Here is a 25,636-nt window from a genome sequence, read left to right as displayed (position 1 = left end):
ATCAATGCTTCTCAGTTTCAACAAAAACAGAACATTAGAAACTCAAGGTACTGTGGGGCTGTTGTATTGTTATATTTTGACTTTACTCTAATTTTTGTTCTTTTCTTGTGAAATACTGGATCCTTCAAACCTCTTCAAATGAAACAATCTGAGAGGGGAAAATCCCTTGTTGGTTGAACTGCTCACAACTCATGTCCAAACTAAGGCCAAAGCCTGTGATGAGGAGTTCCAAGTAGATAGAAAGCACTGGGATAGCAGATGAACAAATACACATAGTGAAAAATAGAAACTCTTGTTCTTCTGCAGTCCGATGAAGCAGCCCGTCATTAAATACAACCTTTATGAAATATGAAAATGAGAGGTGTTGGCTTAACTCTGTGGTCATCTTCAAGGCTGTATTGTATCGTGCTGTTGTATTGGATTGGATTATATCAAATGCTGTTCATAATACATTTTTTCATTCATTCATTTGTCTGTTTATGTTAGTGAAGAAACTGTTGTACAGAAAAACAGCCTTACACAAACACACAAAACCTCTGGAGGGCATCTGGAATTTCCATCATTGTAGACAAAATTAACGCACAACTGTATACCCTACTCTCATTATTAGAGCAACAAATAAACACAACTCAGTCAATAAATAAATGCAAATATGAAATACCAAAATACTGTAAAGCATCAGGACATGCACTTCATTACTTTGTAACGTAAAATCCTTATGTTAAGTATAATGTATTGTATATACAGTACATAAAGTAATCTTACTGTATAGTCTACATTTTGCACGTATTTGCAATTCAAGCTTATAATTTATATATTTTCTAAATAATCCACACAAAAAAGGCAGAAAATATGATTTTGTGACCATGATTTGGTCTTAGCAGCAACATCCGCAAATGGTCAGCAGGGGGAACACACGGTGTGGAAATAAAGAAAACAACTTCCTCTTAGATGCCTCCAGCAAGTGAGAGAAGAATGGGTTCTGAAATCTACAATGCAGCTGCGGCAGGTATTTAGGGCGTGGCCTATAGCATAGGTGTGTGCGAGGAAGAGCTAGTTTCAGGTGCTTCAGCGTTCACAGCTCGCGACGACACAGGAGAAGCCACTGACACGACTGCACATGTAGTTTTTTTTTATTTATAACTTTGCAGCACTCTTGTGAAGGGCAACATAGTAACGAGGTACAAACAGACTTCAGTTGGAGCGTTTTTGGAAGATGCATTCCGCCAGATATGAATACGACGTAAGTTTGGTCAACTTTCACGTTTCCTCACATTATCCTTGACATCACTGACAATGTGCGATGTTTTCTCTCACTAAGAGACATGCAGTTTTACTACACACAGCAAGTTTGTTTTCGGAAGGAGTCGTGTCTGTGTACGTTTTCACGATTAGGCCTACTCCCACAGACATTTCAAACCCTGATAGCTTTGGCCTTTGACAGCGTTTCTGTATATGTTTTTGGGCCTCTCTCATGCTAGGATCAACACTGATATTAAGATGTAGTTTTCCCTCTATTATATTATTATATCTTAATGAAATATTCAACTAGGACCACTTGACTACTGTTGAATATCAGTCCTCAGTGGTGCCAGTGTGCTGTCATACAAAGGATATTCATTTACATCTACATTGTCATCAGAGAGGAAATAGATATTTCAATGAATAATACAACACACTAAATACAATATAAAATAAGTGTTGGAAATGTGGGTAGTTAAATTATCTTTTTTTAACTTTACATTTCCAAGTTGTGCTTTATCTCTTTTACATGTCAACAAACAAAGTATTTTTTTTCAGTCACAAAGGCAGCTATGTGAAGTCAGATGAAATAGGGGAAAAAAACTTGGATGCTATTTGCTGACTTCACATTGATCTTCACCTTTTAAAGAAGATTGTTAGTTTGAAGTTGGGTTTCTTCATATATAGGTGTGTGAACTATTTTTTTAACCTACCACTCATCATTTCATAACCTGTGAATTGGATCTGGTTAGATACTCTACTGAGAAGAATTGATCTCTGATCCCCATGCAGAAGGCAGGATAGAGGCCTATAAAACCTCAGTCCAGACACACTGTCAGTGTTAATAGGTGGTATTTACATTACTGGTTTTGTTTGTTTTTGTTGACTGTAATGAAGACATTTGTTTCCTTTTTTTTAATTTGGTTGAATGTAATTTACTTTGGTAAATTCCAAAATATTAACTATAAAGTTTCTCAGCCAAACTGAGGAGTTATGTGGCCTCAGTTGGCTGAGTCACATTGTAACTGTTTCCACTTGTGTTTCTAAGAATCAGATTGTTCCCCCACACAAAGGTGTGGTGTGACAGGAGCACATCTGCCAGCAGATGGTCACATTCAGATAATATATATTTTAATTCCCATTGGCTGTAGTTGTTGTGTGCTTTCACAACAACTACAGTATATTTCTTAATGAAACATGTTGAATAATTATTGATTGAATAACACATTTCATGAGTATATTTTTATACAATTGTTTTTAGGCAGTAAAGACCATCAACAAGTAGATCAACCAAAACAGCCTCTTTTAAAAAATCACAAACAATTGCTTTTTGAAGTGTAATAAGTAATAATAGGATGCGGAAACTGCCAAAAGCTTATTTTGCCTAACTTATAGGTCAAATTCTCCTGGCGCATGCACACATTATGTAAATATCCACCATACAATTCTTGTTGCTACATAATTCAGTATTGTTTGAGATGAATGAAATACCAGTAGAGGATGTGGGCAGAAAATAGTGTCAGGCAGCCAAAGGTGAACGTCACTCTGCAAAGGGACTCATTAATGGTTACAAGGCTTTGGCCCGTGCTGCTGAAGTTCATCAGCTCTCTACCACCTTTTATTTGACAGCTTCATGAAAACAGTCCTAACCCCTGGGGAAATACACACTGCAGTGTACCAGTATGTGTACTGCTGAGAATGTGAGCAAACATTAACAGGATTCAGGCAAGAAAAATGTTTTTCTTTCTTAATGTAGTTTGGCATTAACAAGGAAAAAACTGTTGTTATCAAAGTATCCATATCTATAAATACCATCTCCCAGCTCAGAGGTGAAGGGATGCCCCATACTGTAAGGTATTTACAGTGGTATTTGTTCTTACTACTTCTGTGAAGACACAGCGAAACTAACAAAACAAGTACTGCTTTTTCCTTTTTTCAAAATGATATAGGTAATTTTTTTGAAAGGTGTGTGAGTTACCCCAAGGAAATGATGAGCTGCGTATTGTCATGAATTAAGATCCAGTAAAAGTATTGTCTTTTGTATAAAAGGTTGTTGTAGGTGTCAAAAGTATACATGAATGCATTCACATAAATACATTCTGTATTTGTCCAGCTTTGTGATGGTGAAGAAGTAGGTATTGTGGCATAAAGTACATGTTGGCAAAACAATAACCCAGTAGATATTGTGAATGTTTCAGCAAACGGCCTTACACAAAGTGATTTACATCATGTATTAATTAGGTTTGAAATCTAATACCATACATTTATAGTATATCATATCTGTAAGATAAGTTGAGAGGTGAAAGTATGAAATCTGGATTTGTATGTGTGTGCCTTTCAAATTCATTTGCAGCGGCACAAGAATTACAGTAAGTCACTTCCAAATGTTCCATCACCACAGTTTATTGCTTGAACTATTTCCGTTATTTGCTTTTGCATTTATTCCTGTGGCAGACTGTGATATAGTACTTAACCTAAGAAACTCAATGACATATACTACATACTGTACAGGATATGGATGGATATACTGTTGTTTTTTTACAATTTACACTGAAAAAAACATTTTATATAAACATTTTAAATATAACAGAAGCACTTACCAAATACAGTACATTTTAATAAAAATCTACTTAAAGTTGTAATGCCACGCCTTTGGTTATGAAAGCTGGCAGAGATTAAACTACACAAGTGGCATGAGTGAAACTGTTCGTAAATGAACATTTCTTCCATTGTTAATATTTGATTTCTCACAGACAATGAGGTCAGTCTTAGATACTGGATCAAATGGGAATATTATTATTAATGTAGTCAGTCTGTTCTCTGTTTATGTGCTGACTCAGCGGGAGTCAGTAAGCAATTCTTCAAGCAAGGCCTCAGTGCTTCTCTCTTGCATTTCAGGCCACATTTCAAGGGCAGCCATGTTGAAACTGATTTAAAGGAAGTTACTCATTGAATGCGGTGTTAATGTCACGTCTCTTATTGACTCACTGAATGATGCATTCAGATGAACTGTTGAAAAAAATTGACAAGTTCAGTCTTTAACAGTGTTTTTAACTATGTTCAGTTATATTCAGTTTCACACAGTAAAGGAGCATTTTGTCAATTTGCTCCCAACCTTCCGCCTAGCTCCACTTTGAGCAGCAAGGTTGTAGTATGCCACGAGGCTGTAGCACCGCTCCCTCGCACACAGCCGCCTGGCTGATGCTGCGGTATAAGAGGCTAACTGCTAAATGTCTGTTTACAGCCACTGTCAGGTAAGAGATAGAAGTAGGTGTTTGTTCACTAAAAGTAAATATGAGGCCACGGTAGCCTAAATTACATGGATTGGCTGTTGTATTTGATTGGCCCTTTTGACTACAGTCTCCGGGCTGGTTTGTTTGGATAGGTCAGATCAGTGCTGGTGAGTGCAGGCATATGGGAACTTTTTAAAGGGGAACTTGCACTTCAAAGTCTGTTTACCAGTCTTGGGGAGTACTACTGCATATGTGAAAAATGTTGTATAAAGTATATTTTGTGTTGTCGATTGGGGCTGAATACTACAAGTTTGAAAATGAGAAAATTTGGGGGTGTGGAGTTAAAAGGAAGTGAGTTTACCGGACCTCTGTAGCCCGCTCCTCATCTCTGCTTGAGGCTGTATTAGCTGCTACTAGCACACACCCACATCGAGTTGCATCATGGGTAATGTAGGTTGCCAGGTTTTGACAAGGAAGAAGAATGCGTGGAATAAACAAGATGATTATTATTATTTTTTTTGTTAACTATCCATTTTGAAATTTTTAAACTGATACAAAATAGGTATGGTCAACTTATCAGAGAAAGAATATCGGGCTGCACCTGCGTGAACAGACAAGCAGGTTGCATATTGCTTGCATGCCGTTCACACCCAGTAAAGACTAGGGTCTAGAGAATCAACTGTGGTGTTGCTGCTGCCCTTCAATGTGGGCAGAACCCGACTAATTGATGAAATGAAAATAAGCTGCATAGGGAGCTAATAGCTCTAAGCTGAAGCTAATAGAACTCCACAGGCCTTAGAAGAGGTTTTTAAATGCTGAAAATGGTTCAGGTGACACTAGCTCTGACTACTCCCACACTGTTTGCATTTTATAGTATGTTGTGCATGTACTAGCAAATGCAGCCAATAAATTTATAATTTTGTAAAAAATCAAGATGTACATAGTCCAGTAAACATAAATAAATAATAAAGTGCCAGTACCTCAAAGGTATAGCCAAGGAGGTTCACGAGAGATCTGGATTGGTATAAATCAATTTTTGTTAATAAGAACCAGTGTTGAAATTACATAGTAGCAACTCTGCTTGAGTGTGAGCTGCTTTTATTTTTTTTCCTAAGCCACACCTCACAGCAGTGTTAACTTGTTTCCCACTTGTCAAACTGGTTAGACTACTTAGAAATGCTCTGTAGCAACTGACTGCAGAATCATACTTTTGACTATACCAAACTTGAAGCCTGCTTTGCAGCTCAGATTGTTTTTCTTGTTAATTATTAACAGCTTTTTTTTCTTAGTTTGTGTCAGCATTGTTGTGGTTTTTCTTCATAACTCAGTGAGAGACAGATGGCACTACTTCCTGTTTAACAATGGCATAGCACACTGAGCTGGCATTTAATAAAAAATAATAAATGCTACACATAGTTAAAATGGGATAGTATTTTTTTTTTTTCTAGGAGTGAAGAATGAGATATGATGAAGAGCATGTAATGGTTTTATTAGACTGTGATCAGGGTGACTGAGACCCTGGAGCACTTGCTGACCCCATCTCTAATGATTTCCCTCATTCTGGCCCATGATTGCTGTTAGAGATCCCAATTAGAAAGCATGTGTGGAAGCCCTAGCTGGGTAAGAATAGTCCTTAATTGCCATTGGTTATCACTTAGACTCATGTAATTGAGCCCCCATCTTAAGGGACAGCACATCTGACAAATTGATTTAATACCAAAGTGATTCTCCATCCCTAATGGCACTTGGGCTTCTTCACTCAGGGGCTACAGGCACTGAATTCATTGTGTGTTGATTACTAACCAGCCTGAAGGCTTTCTCTCATCCTCCCACTTGAGTGATCTCAACAACAGACACACATACAGTATTGACAGACACACACATTGCCTAAAGCACCATGTCCATAATCTCTACAAGGTCTCCCTTAGTTATCATGCACATCCCTGATGTATGTATGTGTACATGTAGGTGTGAGTGTGGGAGCTCTGTCACATTTACTGAACAGGCTTTGCCAGTTTTGCAAACGTATACAGTATGCCTGTTTGAACTTGTCACTCTTGGAAAGTAGTTTAAGGCGTTTCACGTTGCCTTTACCGATATTGCGTCATAGTTCAGCTGTTCATTTATGACTTACATATTAGGAGTAAAACTATTCTTGTTTGTTTTTACACTGTTTTGCAAAGAATCTGTTCCTCAAGTACAAACTTCCCCAACCTGTCTTCCTCAATTATACTCAGGCTAATATAGAAATCGATTGTTAATGGCAACAGGTCAAAGATGTTTCCCTACTAGAGTTTTAACAAGTTTAGACATTGATCAAAATCTCAGTATGACGGGCAGTGATATCATTTCTTTTATGGGATTAGTGTGTTTACAGTGTTGTTTCTCTAATTGCAGTTATAGAAAATCCCATCTATGTCGCCATTCCAAAATCCTATGTAAATGCTCAGTGAGGACAACGGCATGTGGCTGACGTAATCATCCTACAAGCAAATAAATTTATGTGTGATGTATAGATGCATATAACCAAACAAATCTTTTGGAGGTTCCCGACTAACTACCCTGCATTATTTATCTGCATGGAATGAGGAGAAAATGTGATTTGTTGCCGATCCTTGTAGCATAATTTGCAGATCTATTTTAAGGTTTGGGTTAAAGCAGAGGTTAGTGTTTGCTACTGTAATTGATGTTCATCTTAAGCACTACACTTACACTTCTCTCCTTTGTTCACAGTGTAATTAGAGCAAATGATATCTGCATGCAGAATGGCATACTTGCTGCATGTTTGCTGACTACGTTTTGCTCTTTCTCTGCATCAGAGCCGTAATGGCAATCATGAGCGGATTGACTTCCTAACCAGCAAAGAGAAGGTGCCATCAAAGCGGAAGGTCGGCATCTTGATCGGGGTTCTTGTGGCACTTCTCATCCTTGCAGCTGTTGCAGCGTTCCTCGTTTGGCTGTTTGTCTGTGAGTATAGTTGAAAGCTTTCCTCTATTATAATATCCAGTGTGGAGACATGAAATATGGTACTATGCTTTTATATGTGTGGTTAAATTTAAAGATGAAGAAAATCATGAGATGCTGGATATTCTCTGGACATTTTTGTACATAAATCAGTGTTACTGTTGATAGAATGAAATGAGAAATCAGTTACTGCCAAGACAGGCATAACATCAGAAACTGTAAAGTGGATCATTTCCACTTGCTGTTAAGGCACAGCTCTTGATATAAGAGTGTAAGAGCGGCTTGTTTGGACTTTGTAATTTCTCATTAGCATTAGCCTATTTGACAGCTCCGATTTTCTCCTTTTTAATAATGCAACGGCGAAAATGTCATAGCTTCCTTGTCATTTACACACACAGACAGTTGAAAAATTAAAGGAAAAACCTGAATAAACGAGTGGAGAAACATAACGAATGCAGATGCATTACATAGTACAATTAAGCAATTTGTGTGTGTGTGTGTGTGTGTAATTTTGTGCAGGAATGTGCAAAAGGTTACAGTGTGAGTATACTGTACTATAAGTGGGGGTTTGGGTGGGTATGAGAGTCAGTGTTAGTGGGGATCCTGGGCCTTGTTGATGAGGCTGGCTGCAGACAGAAAGAAAATGTTTTTGTGGCATGAGGTTTTGGTCCAGATGGATCGCAGCCTCCTGCCGGAGGGCAGTGTGTGAAACTGTTTGTGTCCAGGGTGGGAGGGGTCGGCCACAATCTTTCCTGCACGCCTCACAGTCCTGGAAGCGTATAGGTCCTGGAGGGAAGGTAGATTGAAGCCAATCACCTTCACTGGCAGCAGCATACCAGATGGTGATGGAGGAGGTGAGGATGGACTCAGTCATGGCGCTATAGAAGTGCACCATCATTGTCTTTGGCAGGTTGAACTTCTTCAGCTGCTGCAGGAAGTACATCCTCTGCTGTGCTTTCTTGGTGAGGGAGCTGAACATCAGCTCTCTGAGGTCCTGGGTGATAATAATACCCAGGAAGCCAAAGGAGCATCAAATCATGCTCTTGTGGCAGGTATAAAACTGCTGAGCAGGCCCAGTTGATTCTGATTTTTGTATCAAGATGGCAAGAGGAAAAGATGACTTTGAAAAAGACTGCTCAACTGGCTAGTGTTTCAATAGGAACAGTGATAAAAGTGACATGCATTTAGATCTATGGGAAAGACATCAGTAAATAGGGTCGGAAATTGTTGTCAACAGCGCACATTTGATCTTGTCTTCAGGTGACTGAGAATGTCAATGCAGGACGTGATCAGACAAGAACAGTCCGTCGACAATTACAGAGAGGGAAATTATAGTAGGGTTGCAGTGCGTGAACCCCTCATTACAAAGATGAATGCACATTTGAGAGTTCAGTGGTGCAAAAACCACAGGCACTGGTCTACAGAGATGTGGAAAAAAGTGATATGGTCAGATGAGTCATCCATCACCGTATTCTCGACAAGTGGGTGAGTGCATGTGTGGTGTACACCAAGAGAATGGTACAGGCCCGAAAGCTTGATCCCTACAGTGAGGGGATCCGGTTATGCTGTGGGGGGCAGTTTGCTGGCATGGTTTTGGTCTATTGTCCCCTTAGAGGGAAGGGTCACTGCAAATCAATACAAAGTTGTTCTGAGTGATCACCCTTATCCTATGATGAAACATTTCTATGCTGTTGGGCGTGGTCTCTTCCAGGATGACATTGCCTCCATCCATAGGGCACGAGGGGTCACTGAATGGTTTGAGTGTGAAGATGATGTGAATCATATGCTATGGCCATCGCAGTCACCAGATCTCAACCCATTTGAACACCTATGGGAGATTTTGGACCGACCTGTTAGACAGCGCTCTCCACCGCCATCATCAAAACACTAAATGAGGCAACATCTTTTGGAAGAATGGTATTGCATCCCTCCAGTCGAGTTCCTGAGATTTGTATAATCAGTTCCAAGGCGCATTGAAGATGTTCTGGCGATGCGTGGTGGCTTAACACCTTACTAAAACACTTTTATGTTGGTTTTTCCTTTAATTTGACACCCGTCTGTACATCTGATTTAAAAAGGCCTCTGAAGTCTTGATAAACAGCCTCTTGATTCAACTGGCTGTTTTAATTGCTCTGAGAGCCAAACTGTCTTCTCGGTATGAGATCACACTGTGTAAAACTTTAAAATAGTGCTTCAAGGCCTGTTTAAAACCCCCACGTCTCCAATTTCATCAAAGGCAGCTAGCTATCTTATAGCATTTTGTTGATCAAACACTTAACTCTCATCTGCCTCTTTTCTCCTCCAAGTTAAAGATGCCGATTCAGAAACCAGCCTTAGTAAGCAGCTCAGCCCATCAGTCCGGGTCTTCAGTGGGCAAATGAAGTTGGTTGATATACCGTATGACCAGAATCTAGAGGATACCGACAGCAACGCATTCGAGGATTTGGCGGTCAACCTGCAGGCAATTGTGAGTTTGACACCCAAAGATGACTTTCCTATTTTTGTTCCCTTACTGTCATCTAAATTGTTTATTGTTAACTATTTTTGAGCAGAGTATTACACTCAGGATTAGTTGTGGATGTTATTTGTTATCGTGGAAATGCCCCTCCCAATGCACAGAAACTGCTGAAGGCACATTTGCGTGGGTGGACTGAAACACTCCTTTTCCCTTAGTAAGTCCCTCAACAGCATCTCCTACTGTTAGGCAGTGGAGATGTTTGTAGTACCACTTAAGAATTTTTGCTATCAACATGCTTTTATCAAGCGTACACTTTCTCAGTGAAAAGCGTAAAAGTGAGGATGTGTAAGGTGAGGATTAGAGTGGAAGATCTAGGATACATGACAGGTACAACTTGTGGACTGTAACTGGAGTATGGCTTCAAGTAAACAATGCTGGGCTAAAGCACCTCGGAGATAGATGTTTAACCGGTTGTCCCACAACTTTACACTGCCACTCTAGCACCACCTGTCTGTGGAGTCCTTGAAAATCGTATCTTCACTGTGTCTCCTAGATTGGTTTAGTAAAATTTTAAATGGGTTCATATTTGATGTTGCTGACTTAAACTTGAGAAATGGCCATTTTGAAACTGGTCTTGATATTTTATTTTATGATAATTGACCACTTTGAACAGTCCTTTTCCTCTTCCTCCATGTCATTTTCTGCTTTCATCACAAACCATACAAATGAAACCTGCTTCTCCTCTGTAGCCGGTTCTTTCCCCTTTTTTGAAGTTACCTTTTTCACAACAAGCACTTGTTCTGAAGTTGGATAACACTGTGCATGCATAAAATATGGTAGTGACCAGCATTTAAGATCACACAGCATGACTGCAGCCTTGTCTGATAGAGTTCGCAGCTCACTGCAGCTCAAGGCAAGACTGTTAATTTGTGAATCCCGTTGTGATGTACTTTTCATGGAAGGCAGTTTTTATGTTAACATGCTAATTTGTTCTTAGGCAGACAAGCAGAGATCATGTGCATGTTCTTTTCAGTAGAAATACATTTTCTATACACAGCTGGAGGAAAGCTACAAGAAAGATCCATTACTCGCAAAATACTACACTACGTCTGTGGTCACTGCATTCAGGTACTGTTGAGATCTTGAGTTCCTCTAATTTTTTTTTTGTTAGTGCTGAACAGATTGTGAAAACTGAATGTGTAAAAATAAATAAATAAAACAAAAATAAAAAAAACTTTCATTTCCCAGAACAACCAAAATCAAGGTTAGATGTGGTCAGTTGACTTGTGATCATACCTAGTTGTGTGTGTGTGTGTAGCATTGCACTGTATTGTAAAGTTCTGTTCTAACAGTAGCAGTAAATCACAACAGTTTGCAGCCTGTGTGATAGTGCTCTACTACACAGGGTGTGGACAGAGCATGCAGCTACTGCTAGATTTCTGTGATACAGTAATCCAAATCCACTAGTCGTTGCTTTTTTTGAATGTTGAAGCTTGTTACTGAATGGTCTCTTTATGCTCTTCCTTCCATCCATTTCTCTTTTATTTCTGCTCATACCAGTGAGGGTGTGACAGCCTACTATTGGTCCCAGTTTGATATTCCGGTCGAAAACCTGGAGATTGTGCCGAGGTTCTCAGAGGAGCGAGTGTTGCAGACTCTGGAGAATAGCATTAAGGAGCAGCGCAGCGTGCTGAACCACAAGAATATCAAGATCAGTAAAATCACTGCCTCAGGTAGGTACCACCAGGGCCAGCTGGGGGGGTCACACTAAGGTGCGGAAAGATGGGGACAACTGAGTGTTTGCTACAGATGGCTCCAGATAATGACATTTAACAATCAGCAAAGATCAAGCACTATGAATACAGATCTGAATAAGGTCATTGTCATCTCCTATCAGCATTGGTATTCTCTATGCTTTCTATTTGTATTATAGGAGCTCGCTCTGAGTTGTGCTGATAAGATGATAACAGATAAGCCAGAACTCTCTGCTTGTGCTGCATCTGAGATTGCACATTTTATGCTGTTTGGATCCTCTAATGATATTAGCTGGGCCCTGGCCTGGCTTGAGACAGCCATTTTTCTTCCTTCTGTCTTCTCAGCATTCACATTGCGTTTGTCCACATCTGGCCACCAGCCAAGCGCTGGCCCTGTGACTCAGTGGTTTTTGTCCCCTTTAAAATGATTTCTGTGGGTATGATTTGATGTTGCTGTCCCAGATAGTTAGACAGAGATGTATGGGTTGCTGCTGTAGGGCAAGGTGAGCTGGAGCAGAAAGAGCTACACACCACTACCAGTTCTCTTAACCGCAGGGAAATGGAACAGAAAATGTGCAACCCAAATATTTTAGGCTCATGCATCAAATTCTATCAGCTTCCCAATGTTAGTGATCCATTCTTACTTCCTCCTGTTTCTCTACCACTCTCTCTCCCCCTCTCTCTGTCTCCAGCCACAGATTCTCGCATGGCCAGGAACCCCAGAGCCAGTGAGTACAACATGTCCCATTTCAATCACTCGCAGTTGTAATTTTCCAGCTGGCTAGATGCTCACCCTCCTGCCAGTCTGTAACGAATGGCTGGCCTGGCCTGTACTGTACATATGCTGCTCTAGTCAGAGATTGAGAACCCTGTATCAGGCCAGAGCAAGTCAGTCAGTAGCCCGACACTTTTCTTTGACACTGTCTGGTGATTTATATCCTTGGGATGATTAGACTGCATTACATTACCATAGTAGCTGTACTATCCTTACATTTATCTGTCTTTAAATACATCTGTAGGATAAAGGAAGGAATAACTCACAATTAGATAGTGTTCACATGTGTTATTTGTAATGCAAAGTCATTGTTTTTCATGATTTAAAAATGTATTCCAAGGAAAACAGAAAATAAATATATATATATATATATATATATATATATATATATATATATATATATATATATATATATATATATATATATATATATATATATATATATATATATATATATATATATATATATAAAAAATTTATTTTTAAGAAAACAGTCACAGCGGTTAAAATGAGCAGAAGATACAGAACATGATGATGATAATCAGATTTTGATTCACAAGCTATAAATAACTGTTGCCAAGTTACACATGTCTATGCTCACTGTATGATATGATATAACCAATGTTGTTATTCCCAGATGAGTGTTTCTACCGTCTGGAGGCTGAAGAAACAGTGAAGACATTTTCATCACCAGGGTACCCCACAGGCTACCCCCCCACGTCTCGGTGTCAGTGGCAAATCCGAGCTTCACAGGACAATGCAATATCTGTCAGTTTCCCTTTTTTCCACATCGAGGATGACTGCCATGATGACTTTGTCTTCATCTATGACTCTTTGAGTCCAGATGATTCTCAGGCCATCACAGAGTAAGTCATAGGGCTGTGAATGTCCAGAGGGTTTGGGAAGCATGTTGACCATGGTACAAGGTCATACTGGTGCTCTTTTAAAGTGAAATCTTTGTGAATGGATCAGGTTTTACCATCACAGTATTTTCTTGCAGTGTGCCGTGCAGTATTCCTTGCACTAATGCCTCCCCCCGAAAGGAATTTTATTCAGAAGAAAAACAGAAAATTGACTAATTTTTGCTCCTACAGTACATCAAATTTTCACACAAATCATTTTGCCTTAAACCTTGGTTAGCAGGGTTTGTTTGATAGGGCTCAACCAACATTTGTCTCATTTATTTAGCCTTGACGATCAGAGAGAGGGGAAATATAGTTCTACATGATTCCCAGAGGACAACCACTAGGAATCACTTTGTATTTGACTGAAATGTTGCAGAGGGATTTAGGAGTAAAAGCTGTTTTGATGTGGGTGGAAAACATGTTCCACTTTATTCCTTTCACTGGATTTGTGATTTATTTATTTATTTTTTTTGGGCCCTGAAGCCTTTAGTGCTGCATGTCCCATTTTATTGTTAACTTCTGAGACCTCAGCGAGATTGAGTTGACTCAAAAAGACCTCTCCTTTCAAATCTGTGATGGGTACCAACCTGAATCCTGCTATGCCACTGTGTGTAATTGCACTTTGTCTATTGGGGGGGTTCTGCTATGATTCTGAAACTACAGGCTCCTGAATGCAACATCAGTTGTAGCTGCAGGCAATTTCAGACTCTGAAACCATTGCCAAACAAATATGCGTTATCAAGCGATGCATAAAATTTTTATAAAGCTATTGAGCGATCAGCTTTATCCAAGGTGACATGGGGTTTATGAGAGCCATAATATAATACTCTATAATGACATTATTCTAAAGGAGGTAGATGTATTGCTGCTCTTGCAGCGTCATTCACACCTCCATTGTTCTGCCGCCAGCAGTGGTGAAACTTTTTGCTAATGTATCTAATGTTTGACTTTGAAACTCTGCCTAAGCAAATTCTATCTAGTGCTGGCACATCTCTCCTTATTTATCGCTTTCTGTACCTCTCTCTGCTTATCTATTGATTTCTTTTCAAATAATTTTTTTCTTAAACTTGTTTGCTGAAGTGATGTTTTAGTGCTTCTGACTAAAAAGAAATTACAGTTTGATTTGAGTTCCCCAAGTGTTGCACATCCTAAGGAAAGGCAAAACTCCATTCAGTAAATGCATCAGACATTCAGCTTATGCTTACTACAATTTGTTGCAAACACCTTTTTCTGATTCTATAATCGTACCTGATTTGTGCACCATCTTGCTTGACTACTCATCCTTGTCTCATAGGAAGTGTGGTCAGAGGCCCCCCTCCAACCCTCTGGAGGTGGTGTCATCCGGCAACATCATGCTGATTAACTTGATTACTGACAGTGATGTCCAGAGGCCTGGCTTCGAGGCCAAATACAGCTCCATCCCCATTTCTAAAGGTAAGTATTACATTCACAGCACTTCACATCATCCATTTTCCAGCTGCATTCTGTACTATATCTACAGTAGTACACCTAGATTTGTTTAGTTCTGTTTATACTACAAATGATAACGTGTTACGCACAATATATGAATATATAATGTGTTCTTTTCAGGGAAAACCTGTGGTGGCGTCCTCTCTGAAAGCAAAGGAGTCTTCACCTCCCCACTTCACCCCAGCTTCTATCCTCCTTCTGTGGACTGCAAGTGGACCATCAAGGTTTGCAACATTGCTCCTCTCCCTGGCCCCCTCCTCTACCTGAAACCCCTCCACCCACCTCCTCCTCCACCATCCTCAGCCTGCCATGAGAGGAATGCTGAGGCAGCACTATAGAAGCCAAGCTGTTCAGTACCTCTTCTATCTTCATCTGTCAGACTGCTGTTGCTGCCGCAGCTCTAGCTGAGCTGCAGTGTTTTGTGTGTTGTTTTTGCTTGTGTGTGTGTGTGTGTGTGTGTGTGTGTGTGTGTCTCTACACGTGCATGTGTGCACCCACGGCCCGTTTGGGTGTGTTGCAGCTTGTCTGCTTACATTTACGTGGGATACAAATACATGTCTCTGTTTACCATGCATGTCACTCCTCCACCTACACACAATGTTTTTATGAACCAATCGCCTCTTCGTCTGTGCTGTAGGTCTCTACTGAGATGAAGGTGCGGGTGAAGTTCACCATGTTCCGCATGAAAGAGCCTGGGGTGGACACCCGTGTGTGTCACAAAGACTATGTGGAGATTGCGGGCACCAAGTAATACTTTAACTCATTTACACGACACCGTAATGATACCCTAAACTGTCTATCGTAAACATCCATCACAGTTTACAGGCAGACTTCTTGGTTCAACTTTGACCCACTGCGCTTGCCATATTTGCCTCCAAATAAAATCTTTTAGATGATCTAACTAAACTGTTAGTTTGTTTACAACTTGTCTGACTGCATGTTTCTTGACCTGTTGTGTATATTGTTGCAGCGATGTCGCCCTTTTCTCTGATCTCGGCAATTACTTTAGTGAGCACTCTGGTTTTATTTTTTGTAATTCTAGTGGTTTCGATGACAGAGTAATAAATAATAAACCTGAATTTTCCTTTAAACATTGGTCTTGTGTCACAGGTATTGCGGAGAAATGTCCTCTTTGGCTCTGACCAGTGATACCAACAGCCTAGATGTGAGCTTCCACTCTGATAAGTCCTACACTGACAAAGGGTTCAGAGCCGAGTACAGTGCCTACGATCCCGCAGACCGTGAGTTAAAAGTCTTGTCTTGTACCACATTTACGCCACTTGGTGAGATGGGTGAAATGTTGCGACGTGACAGTGACACTCATAGCCTGCCATTACAGAGCGAGACACTGGGAGTAACTGTGTAGTCTGAGAGACTGAGATGGTAGCTGACAGTCAAATAGAGCTGTTTAGTGATGGAGGCTTAGAAACTGCGGCAGTTAAAGTCAAGAGCTAGACTAATCACCAGAGAGTTTGTTTATTGGGTCCATTTTATTTGCCACTGTCAGTCCAGGAGCACTCCACTTTCAATACCCTCCGCTCTTTTATGTTGTCTCCCAGTTTGAACGAAATGGATTTATAATTGCTCTGATCAACAGGGACAAGCATTGGCAACATGATGGATGTTGTGAACATACACTGTCACTCCCTATCGCTCAATTTGTCATCGTCTTTCTTTCCTTTTTTCTCTGCTCCCTCACTCTCTTCTCTTGTTTTGTGAGCAGCTTGCCCCAACAGGTTCGCCTGCAACTCTGGCATCTGCATCGCTAAAGAACTGAAATGTGATGGCTGGAACGACTGTGGTGATATGAGCGATGAGTTGAAGTGCCGTAAGTCCCCCCCCCCCCCCAACCGCACTTTTTCTCTTTTTCTCCCCTCCTCATTTCTCATTCTCTTTCATATAGCCTCCTTAAAGGAATAGCTCGACATTTTGGCAAATTCTCTTACCTGCCTTCTTGCTGAGAGGTGGATTTGACGATTGATACCACTCTCATGTCTGCCTGTTAAATTAATGAGGCTATCGCCAGCAGCTAGTTAGCTTAGCATAAAGACTGGAATCAGGGGGAAACGGCTAGCCTGGCTCTGTCCAAAGGTAACAAAATCTGTAAAAAGGACGAGTTGTGGGGTTATGTACGGGAATATTTCATGGGACTATTTCTTGGAACTATTTCCGGGCGCAGTGATTCCCTGGAATCTCATTGTAAAGTTGCCAGACTCCAGAAGTTATTCACTGTGAACAGCCAAGAAAATGGTCTCGTGCACAACATCATTTACATATTTATATTTTTATCTATCTGTGAACATAGCCTTTTTAAATCACCCATATGTACATCTTCCTCAGTTGCATTGTTTAATACATTGCATTTCTATTGCCTCAGAGTGTGAGAAGGACCAGTTTTCTTGTGGGAATGGTTTGTGCAAACCGAGACTTTGGGTGTGTGATCGCAACAACGACTGCGGAGACGGGAGCGATGAGAAACAATGCAGTAAGTATTCCCGTCTCTTAAAGCGCATTTTAGGGAACACAAACTCTATCTAATGCTATGCTAATTGTGCCAACATTAAATGCACATCACTGCTAATGCTCTGGTCACTGACTCCTGGGCTGCGTGCAGTCATTATTTTATCAGTAATGGAGTTTGTTTGAAGCCTTCCCCAATGTGCTCAGCATCCGTCCAGATGCTCAATCATGTGTAATACACGCAAGACGAATGGAGACAGATGTTAATGTCCACCGTGGCTGCACCGCTAATGTCCTTCTGAAACATATTGGCTTGCCTTCTTCTTATTCAAGCTTTCATCTTTATTTTATTATAATTTCCTCATCACCATGTTTCATTGCAGGTTGTGAGGAGAATGAGTGGCGCTGTGGTAACGGGGTTTGTCTGCCTCAGGAGGTTGTGTGTGACAGTAAGAAGGACTGTGAAGATGGAAGTGACGAGGCCTCTTGTAAAACATGTAAGTGGCACCACTTATTCTCTTCCCATAAAGCAATTAACCTTCATCCACAGCTCAGTAAAGATTTAGGTTTTACAAAGATGCTGCACTGAAGAATCCAAAGTGTTTTCCTCTGTTCACATTCTTTTAGCACTTTTTCTCATTTCCTCCTACTCTCGAATTCACTCTATCAATTTCCCTTTCACTCACTCACTCTCACACACACACACACACACACACACACACACAGAGGGCGCTCTTGCATTTCCTTTTGATTTTCACTTCTGTGAATAAAGAGGGATATTAGACCTCAACCCCAATCAATACCCCCAATCAATGCAATCTGCTCCTCAATCACTATGCATTGTGCTTTCAAGCCTCACTTTGAAGCCTCACTGATTGCATAGTATTTTACTGGTTAAACTTAGCGATGCTCTAATGCTTTGATTGAAATACGCTATGTGTTTTGATTTTGGGACCTGTCTCCTCCCCACTGTAGCTCCGGGTATCTGCTCTGACTTCAGCTTCAAGTGTAAGAACAAAGAATGTGTCAACAAGGTGAATGCCGAATGTGACCGTGTCGACGACTGCTCTGATAGCTCAGACGAGGCCAGCTGTGGTAAGAAATGTTTTCTTTCACGCCTTACAAAATTCAGCTTTTTTTTTATTTTTTATTTTAAAACAGCTGAAAGTGGATCTAATGTCTCCACTGTCATTCAAATAGATTATAGCAGAGCTTGTTGAGCTACGTGTTGGGCTGTCTGTTAGAAAAGAGCCCCAGGCCTTGACTGCTTTATTTATTTCATTCTTCTTTGAAAGCAGCTCGTCATCTCTGAAGTTTTTTGTTTTTTTCCCCCTCCATTTAAGCCTCAGGGTGTGTCTGTGTTTCATTTTCTTTTTCTTTTTTGATCAGCTAATATGCCAGTGTGCCTTATTAAGATTCCAAAGAGTCATTCACAGCCAAGGCCAGCATCATGATGGCTTCAAGTCAACTTAATCTCATTTTCAGATTTTTCCCTCGGATCATTCATGCCAGTCTCAACTAGTATTTTGCACTCACCGTCCAACGCCCCTCCTCTCATTATTTTCTCTGTTGAATGTCAGATTGTGGCACCAGGCCCTATAAGCTGAACCGCATCGTAGGAGGGCAGAATGCTGAGCTGGGGGAGTGGCCATGGCAGGTCAGCCTTCACTTCCAGACCAATGGCCACGTTTGTGGTGCCTCAATCATATCTGACAGGTGGCTCCTTTCGGCCTCCCACTGTTTTGTCACCAGCGACCTAGCGTGAGTCACGCTCATACACATGCACAGAGCAGGACTATACTGTATATAATATGTAACACAGTCCATTTCATATGTTTTTGTGTATAAACTGCATTATTTAACATTTTATTAGATCTCATTATTCAATATTCTCACACGCATTCTGCTGGAAAAAAGTGAAACTGTGTGCAACAGAGGACCATTTATATACAAATGGCAAAGTCTGAAAATTAGCCCCTGATGATGCAGTTAATTCAGAAGAACCTTGGGGGGGGGGGGGGCGCGCTACATTTACATCTCATCCACACAAACACACAGCTGTAGTCATCAGAGTGCCCTGTAGGTGGAGCACTAACCATGCTGTTTGACCTGAGCCGCCTCCTGTTGTTACTGAGCAGGGAATGTGTTCATTTTCAGTTTCACAGTTGGTGTTGATATTTGCTATACACAATGCCATTATTTAATTTGTAAGCGTTTTCCAGATTACTTATTCAAGCCACTACAAAGAATTTGTTTACAGTCATATATCATCGTAAGTGGTGTGTAATTTAGCATGTTTTTGTACAGGGGTGGTGACATGAAAATTAATCCAATCCAATGCAATAATGGTGGCAAATACTACTTTTGTAGCTTAGAATGTTCGGTTCTTGTAGAGACTGTTAGAGAGGATGTAGTTTGTGGTGGTGTAATATTTTATTGCTTTATGTTGATAGCTGTTATCATTTTGTTGAGCTTACAGTCTCTACAAAAACTGCCTTACAGTAGCATGTGCCACAGGGCTATTGTGTTGGATTAGATTGCACACATGTTCATGATATTGCATCCACCCATCCTGGTTCATGTGTGTACAGAAACATAACCTTTGCCCCATGATGCTATACATGCTACCACAGGAACCGTGTTGCATCCAACTGGCAAACCTACAGTGGCATGCAGGACCAGTACAAGCAGGATGGCGTACAGCTCCGCCTATTGAAGAGGATCATCTCCCACCCGGATTACAACCAGATGACCTTTGACTATGACATTGCACTGCTGGAGCTCAGCGCGCCGCTGGAGTTCACCAACACCATCCAACCCATCTGCCTACCCGCTTCCTCCCACGTCTTCCCTGCAGGCATGTCCTGCTGGGTCACAGGCTGGGGCGTGCTCAGAGAAGGAGGTATTATGCAGAAATTGGTGATTATGGGTAGAACTGTAGTCATTTCTTGTTTTTCACTGTAACTGATTATTATACTTATTTTGAATATTTATACTGTTATTCCTCAATTATGGGTGACCCACTCTACAATTGTTTTTCTTTTTTGCATATCCAACTTGCATCAAATTTAAGACATCCCACTCCTCCCCCATCCTTCTCACAATTAGCTATTCATCTCTGTCCTTCATCTTCTTTCCCTGCCTGCTTCCTTCTTCTTCCCTTCATCTCTTTCTCATTTCATCCTGTCTTCTTCCTTTCCTTTAATGCCCCTCCCATTTCTTTATCTCTCCGAACATGACATACTTCTCTTCTGCTCCACCCTCCCTCCCTTTTCTCTCATCTTTTTCTAATCTGCTCTATTCCATTAAGCCTTCCTCCATATCCATATATCAAGACAGACGTCGGCTCTCCTGGGAAGCCTCTTAAACCTTCATTAGCTAACACTAATCCAGCCCATTAACACCTTTTGATGTTTGTGACTAACACAGAGGTCACGTGGCAGAGTGCTGACCCCTTTGTCCTGCTCTATCAGGTCGAAAGGCACAGCTGCTGCAGAAGGCATCCGTGAAAATCATCAACGACACGGTGTGTAACATGGTCACTGAGGGCCAAGTCACCTCCAGGATGCTCTGCAGTGGATTCTTGGCCGGAGGAGTTGACGCATGCCAGGTGAGACGGTGCAACATGTTCTCCAGAAAAGAATAAAAGGACAAAGGACTGATTTATAAATCACACCTATATAATTATCATGCTCTCACATCCAAACCTAATCTTATAACTGTTCTGCCCTGACCGTCCCCACCAGGGAGACTCCGGAGGCCCCCTGGTGTGTTTCGAGGAGAGTGGTAAGTGGTTCCAGGCTGGCATCGTGAGCTGGGGTGAGGGCTGTGCTCGTCGGAACAAGCCCGGTGTCTACTCGCGTGTCACCAAGCTGAGAGAGTGGATCAGGAAGGAGACAGGGATTTGATGATGATGATGTGAGGCAAAGGGAGGGATGCAGAGTGGGGAACAACGTCAATGTGCTAAAAATAATGGAGATGGAACATTTGAGTCTGATTCAGGACAAGTCTCTCCAAGATTTATTCATTTAGCAGCAGACTGAGGATACTGCTGTATGGACCCAGCTACTCACATGAATGACTTAAAGCACTTCATTTGGTTGCTAACCCTCTTTTTCCCCACTCCTCTCTCACACACACTCACACTCAAACACACACATACACACTTACTTACTTAGACATAAACCACATCAACTCATATTTTGTATAGTTTTTAAAGGCGTAAATCAGCTCAGTGTCTTTTACCCCCATCAATATTGTCATGTTTTGCTGGTGAATATACCCTGTGTACAAATAATGAAATATGCATATTCTGGAAATTATTTTACCAATATTTGCCCAATGTTACATTTTATGATGGATGCAGAATATTAACACTTTACACCATTTTTCCTGTGTGTGTGTTTCTGAATACAATATCCCTTAGTAATGTGTATTTCTAAACATGTGAGATGCCTTCATCCTCTTGGGATGAATGTCACACTTCACCAGTGGGCTCATGCTGTAGATAGATATAAATTTGGGGTTTTATTTATAAAGTATCTTAAAGGACCAAACCACTATTTTTAGCAGATTTGCTACAAAACACTCTCACATTACTGCTGACCATTTTCCATAGCATAGATTTTTAGAATGATTTTTTTTTTAACTACCAGACAGCCATTAGTCTCAGTTTTTATCACTAAAGTATAAACATCAACTTGTAGAGACATCTGCATCATCATGTGATAACAGAAGTTAAGACAAAAACAAAAGAATGAGAAAAGAAAAAAGACTGAATATGCAGGGGCATTTTCATATCATACTAGAATGAAAACCAGAAGCTGCCTGGGAGGTAAAAAAAAAAAAAAAATGCATCAATCAATCTAAAAGCCCACAGTTTGCTTTGGGAAAATGGCCAGCAGTAATGTTAAGTATACCAGATTTGTTGTCGGTGGGCTAAAACAGGCACCAACACTAACATGGTGCGTGAAGACTGTTGATCTGAGACCGGATTGATGCTTACGTTGTTTGAAGTTGTTGTTGATCTGAACAGGGTTCCTAGATCAGTATTTTTTACATATTTATAGATGCTTACTGGCCTTGCCTGGTCTGTGAATGCCTTGCCAAAATGTGATATTCAAAATAGGGGGGCGGAGGAGGATGATTAGATCCAGTTGGCTTTTGCACAGGTCTCTAGTTAAACTCAGGGTGATTGGGGTCTTCAGTCACACACATTTGAGAGGCAAAGCAAACCAATGGGGGTTTTCACTAGTTGCCAGAACAATGCAATGAGTTCTTATCCCTATGAGAATTTCCGCTCTTTGGTCACAACCAACTCAATCGACTTTTAAATCTAAGATTGGACTAGATGTTTTTTTTTTTTTTTTTTTAAACTCTATTTCCCTTCATCTCTGACTAAAATACTGTATCCTGGATAAGCAAACCAAAGATTTGCATAAGTATTCTTTATTGAAGAGGAAATATTGTTATTATTGAGCATTGTACACTGTGACTGATTTGGATTATGGACATACTTTATAACCTTTCTTTTGTGTGTTTGTATATGTTTTTATACTAAAGAGTCACGATAATAAACATCTTTTATCTGATTTCTCAGTACCTAATTGCATTACCTGTATCATTTGTCTTTGATGAGGTCTCGTTTTGTATTATGTTGTGCATAATAAATGCATGTCTTGTGAGACCTTGTCCCTTCTCACAGCAGAATTGTAATGAGCATGTACCTCTCCTCCCCGTCGTGAGCAGCGTGCCTACCTGGGGAACAGAGGTGACAAGACGAACTCATATTGTCAAATAATACCTACCTTTGTCACAGCTCTATCCTATTACCCTACGAGATGGGCATGTCGACTTTCAGGAGGTGGATACACATACAGCGGGGGTTCTACTATCTCATCTGTCTTCATTAAAAGCAGTGCACCACTGGGGGAATAGGAAAATCAACATAGACAGTGCTGCTAATTTATGTATTCATCATTGTTGCTACATGGGAAGCTTTGTTTGTCGCTGTTCCCCATGCCAAATGAAGCTACTCACCAGGCTGGTTAACTCTCAGGATTCATCCCAGCCAGTTCTTTATCGGAAATGGTTTTATTTAAATATAAATATGTGTACAAAGGTACAAGCAACGGTAGCTCATTTTTAGCAAATAAAATTCTTAATACATTATTAAAAGAATGAACAAACAAATGGCAATTAGTTGTGTTCCAAAAAAGCATAGTAACTGCATTCAATGATTGATGAACAACTTAGACAAGAAAATCTGTGGACCCAAATAAATCAACCAAGATAGATACATATGTATATAAAGATACTTTACAATAGAGCAGCTTACACGCTGTACATTAAGGCTTATATAAAATATAAAAATAAAGACAAGCGATGATGTTTGCCTCCTCACTTTAAGTGACATTTGTTCTCTCATCAGGCTGCCTGACAACAGCTTTTTAGACAAATGGCAGTACAGATGTGTCCATACTGAAACATCCAGGAATTGGAATGCAACTGGGCCAGGTGTAGAAACCAATGTCTCCAACATGAAATGGACATGAATATAAACGCTGAAGATTTTCACTAGACACATCATTTGCATGCAACAGAGAGAAAGTATGGGCTCAGCCATTTATACAGATACTTAGTGTTCCAGGGTAGTACTGTTTCTTGTAAACATATTGAGACAATTTGAGTTGTAAAACTTGAGTGTATGTTCAACATTAGGACTGCCTTACACGTCTTTCCCCACCTGAGCCTGCTGATGCTGCATTCAAGTTTATTTCAAGTTCAAGATTGCCACCATTTTCCAAACCACCACTTTTGATTGTTCTGGTAATAGCCTACTCTTCATTTTACAATCAGAAAACAAAGCAGAAAACAGTACCAGGGGTAGGACAGCCCCCGTTTTCCCCCAATAAAATTATCACCATCTTTGGGTTTTCATGGCCTTACCTTGTCCATCTTGGTACAACACACAGTTAACATATAGCCCTCCATTACAATGAAGGCTAAAATACATATTCTCTTCATATCTCCTTCTTTTATCCACTGGTAAACAACACTGTTAAGTCCAACATGTTAGGGTTATTATCAGAAGACAGGAATACAGCTCAGGCCAGAAGTATTCCACCGCTGATTAGACTCTTCATACAGTACAGTGCCTGTAGCACTTGTTGGTCAGTAGAGCTAGCCTGTTGTGCAGAATAGTTTATGTCTGTCTCTGTGGATAGCTCAGTCTTTAGTTGATGATAGAGACACAAATGTGCTTAGAATTCCTTTCGCATGCCAACAAAACACCAAATGACAGACAACAAAAGGTTGTTCATATCTGTTTTTTTCCTCAAATTTGTCTTAGCTTGTCATATCTTAGTATTTAAGTATTTTAGAGGTCATGTTTGACATTTAGCGTTGACACAAAGTAAACTCTGGAAGGCAGGTAAACAGCTACCCCAGTCATTTTGGCCACCCAAATTCAGGAGATGCATTTGATTTATTTTCTAGTTGGCCCTTGCACTGACAGAATATCTCCACAGGTTTGGGTGGTTATCATGTAGAGATAACCTGGTGAGGTATCACACTGTAATCATAAGTTTGACTTGAACATCACAATCTGCTGAATTTTCCAGCTTAGGAGCTTAGCATTATTGTAGATCCTGCAACCATCACAACAAATAAAGGTTGATTATTCCATAACCTAAATCACACGACTCCCTCCAAATACTGTCCAAACACGTCCTTAACGGACCATCCGAATAAAGAAAGTCTCTGTTCATGTTAGTCCAGCCACACATGTATGTGGAGGTGACAATGGTTATCTACTCAAGGCTCCTGTACTCTTCTTTTTTTCCCATTTTTTCGTCCAATCAGACATGCGTCTGCATACGTTGTGAGGGCCTGCCATAGTCAGACTGCTGGGAGGACACTTGTGAGGAGGCATAAGAGAAGCGAGATGAGCTGGAAACCTTGCTGGCCTGATCTGATTGGTCATACGCATCCACCTTCTCATAGGAAGCGGGCTTAACGTAGCTAGTGAAGGCGCGACCATAGGTAGCAGGTAGGTAAGCAGAGCCACTGTAGACGGGATCAGTGGGATAAATGCTGGCTGGCTGGGTGGGCTGCTGCTGGGCAGCTTGCTGCTGTTCGTATGCGGTTCTGCCCGCTGTGGTGGTTGCGTATCGTTGGGAGAAGTCATAGATACGAGGCTGGGTGCCGTGCTGACCATATATGGGACTGGGGGAGGGCAGCTGCGATGGAGTATAGACTGGTCGAGAGTTGGGCACATATTCAGAGAATCCACTGCTGCGGACATGGCGGTCTTCATGGCCACGGACATTGTAGTAGCCATTGGTGGGGTCCTGAGAAGGACAGAGAAAAACAAA

The 25,636-nt window shown here is 40.7% G+C and overlaps 2 protein-coding genes across 6 annotated transcripts in view; one reads left to right on the top strand and one right to left on the bottom strand.

Moving 5' to 3' along the window:
• The first annotated feature begins 991 nt into the window (after positions 1 to 991).
• zmp:0000001114 (suppressor of tumorigenicity 14 protein) lies at positions 992 to 22,862 on the top strand. The gene is made up of 19 exons (XM_044207657.1): positions 992 to 1,243; positions 7,295 to 7,442; positions 9,746 to 9,906; positions 10,955 to 11,025; positions 11,458 to 11,630; positions 12,344 to 12,379; positions 13,064 to 13,292; positions 14,626 to 14,765; positions 14,922 to 15,025; positions 15,439 to 15,548; positions 15,912 to 16,042; positions 16,525 to 16,629; positions 17,179 to 17,286; positions 17,645 to 17,758; positions 18,237 to 18,356; positions 18,842 to 19,022; positions 19,895 to 20,163; positions 20,735 to 20,871; positions 21,008 to 22,862. Exons 1-19 carry the CDS (start codon positions 1,217 to 1,219, stop codon positions 21,167 to 21,169), a joined length of 2,526 nt encoding a protein of 841 aa, XP_044063592.1. The 5' UTR covers positions 992 to 1,216; the 3' UTR covers positions 21,170 to 22,862.
• A 476-nt stretch (positions 22,863 to 23,338) lies between these two features.
• The window catches only part of kirrel3l (kirre like nephrin family adhesion molecule 3, like), a 67,965-nt gene continuing 65,667 nt past the window's right edge, over positions 23,339 to 25,636 (bottom strand). For all 5 annotated transcript variants that reach the window (XM_044207662.1, XM_044207658.1, XM_044207660.1 and 2 more), the window contains exon 15: positions 23,339 to 25,612. In XM_044207662.1, the coding sequence (XP_044063597.1) occupies positions 25,121 to 25,612 (492 nt within the window). In that variant the 3' untranslated portion in view covers positions 23,339 to 25,120. The remainder of the gene's footprint in view (positions 25,613 to 25,636) is intronic.

This window comes from Siniperca chuatsi, linkage group LG9 (assembly GCF_020085105.1).
Source record: "Siniperca chuatsi isolate FFG_IHB_CAS linkage group LG9, ASM2008510v1, whole genome shotgun sequence".
NCBI lineage: Eukaryota > Metazoa > Chordata > Actinopteri > Centrarchiformes > Sinipercidae > Siniperca > Siniperca chuatsi.
Note: the sequence above shows the minus strand (reverse complement) of the source record. Positions and strands in the feature narration are given on the sequence as shown.

Excerpts from the sequence above, each read along its gene's own strand:
- zmp:0000001114 (XM_044207657.1), top strand. The coding sequence starts at position 1,217 with ATGCATTCCGCCAGATATGAATACGAC. Across the intron at positions 1,244-7,294 it reads CCGCCAGATATGAATACGAC|AGCCGTAATGGCAATCATGA; the intron begins GTAAGTTTGGTC and ends TCTCTGCATCAG. Across the intron at positions 7,443-9,745 it reads CCTCGTTTGGCTGTTTGTCT|TTAAAGATGCCGATTCAGAA; the intron begins GTGAGTATAGTT and ends TTCTCCTCCAAG.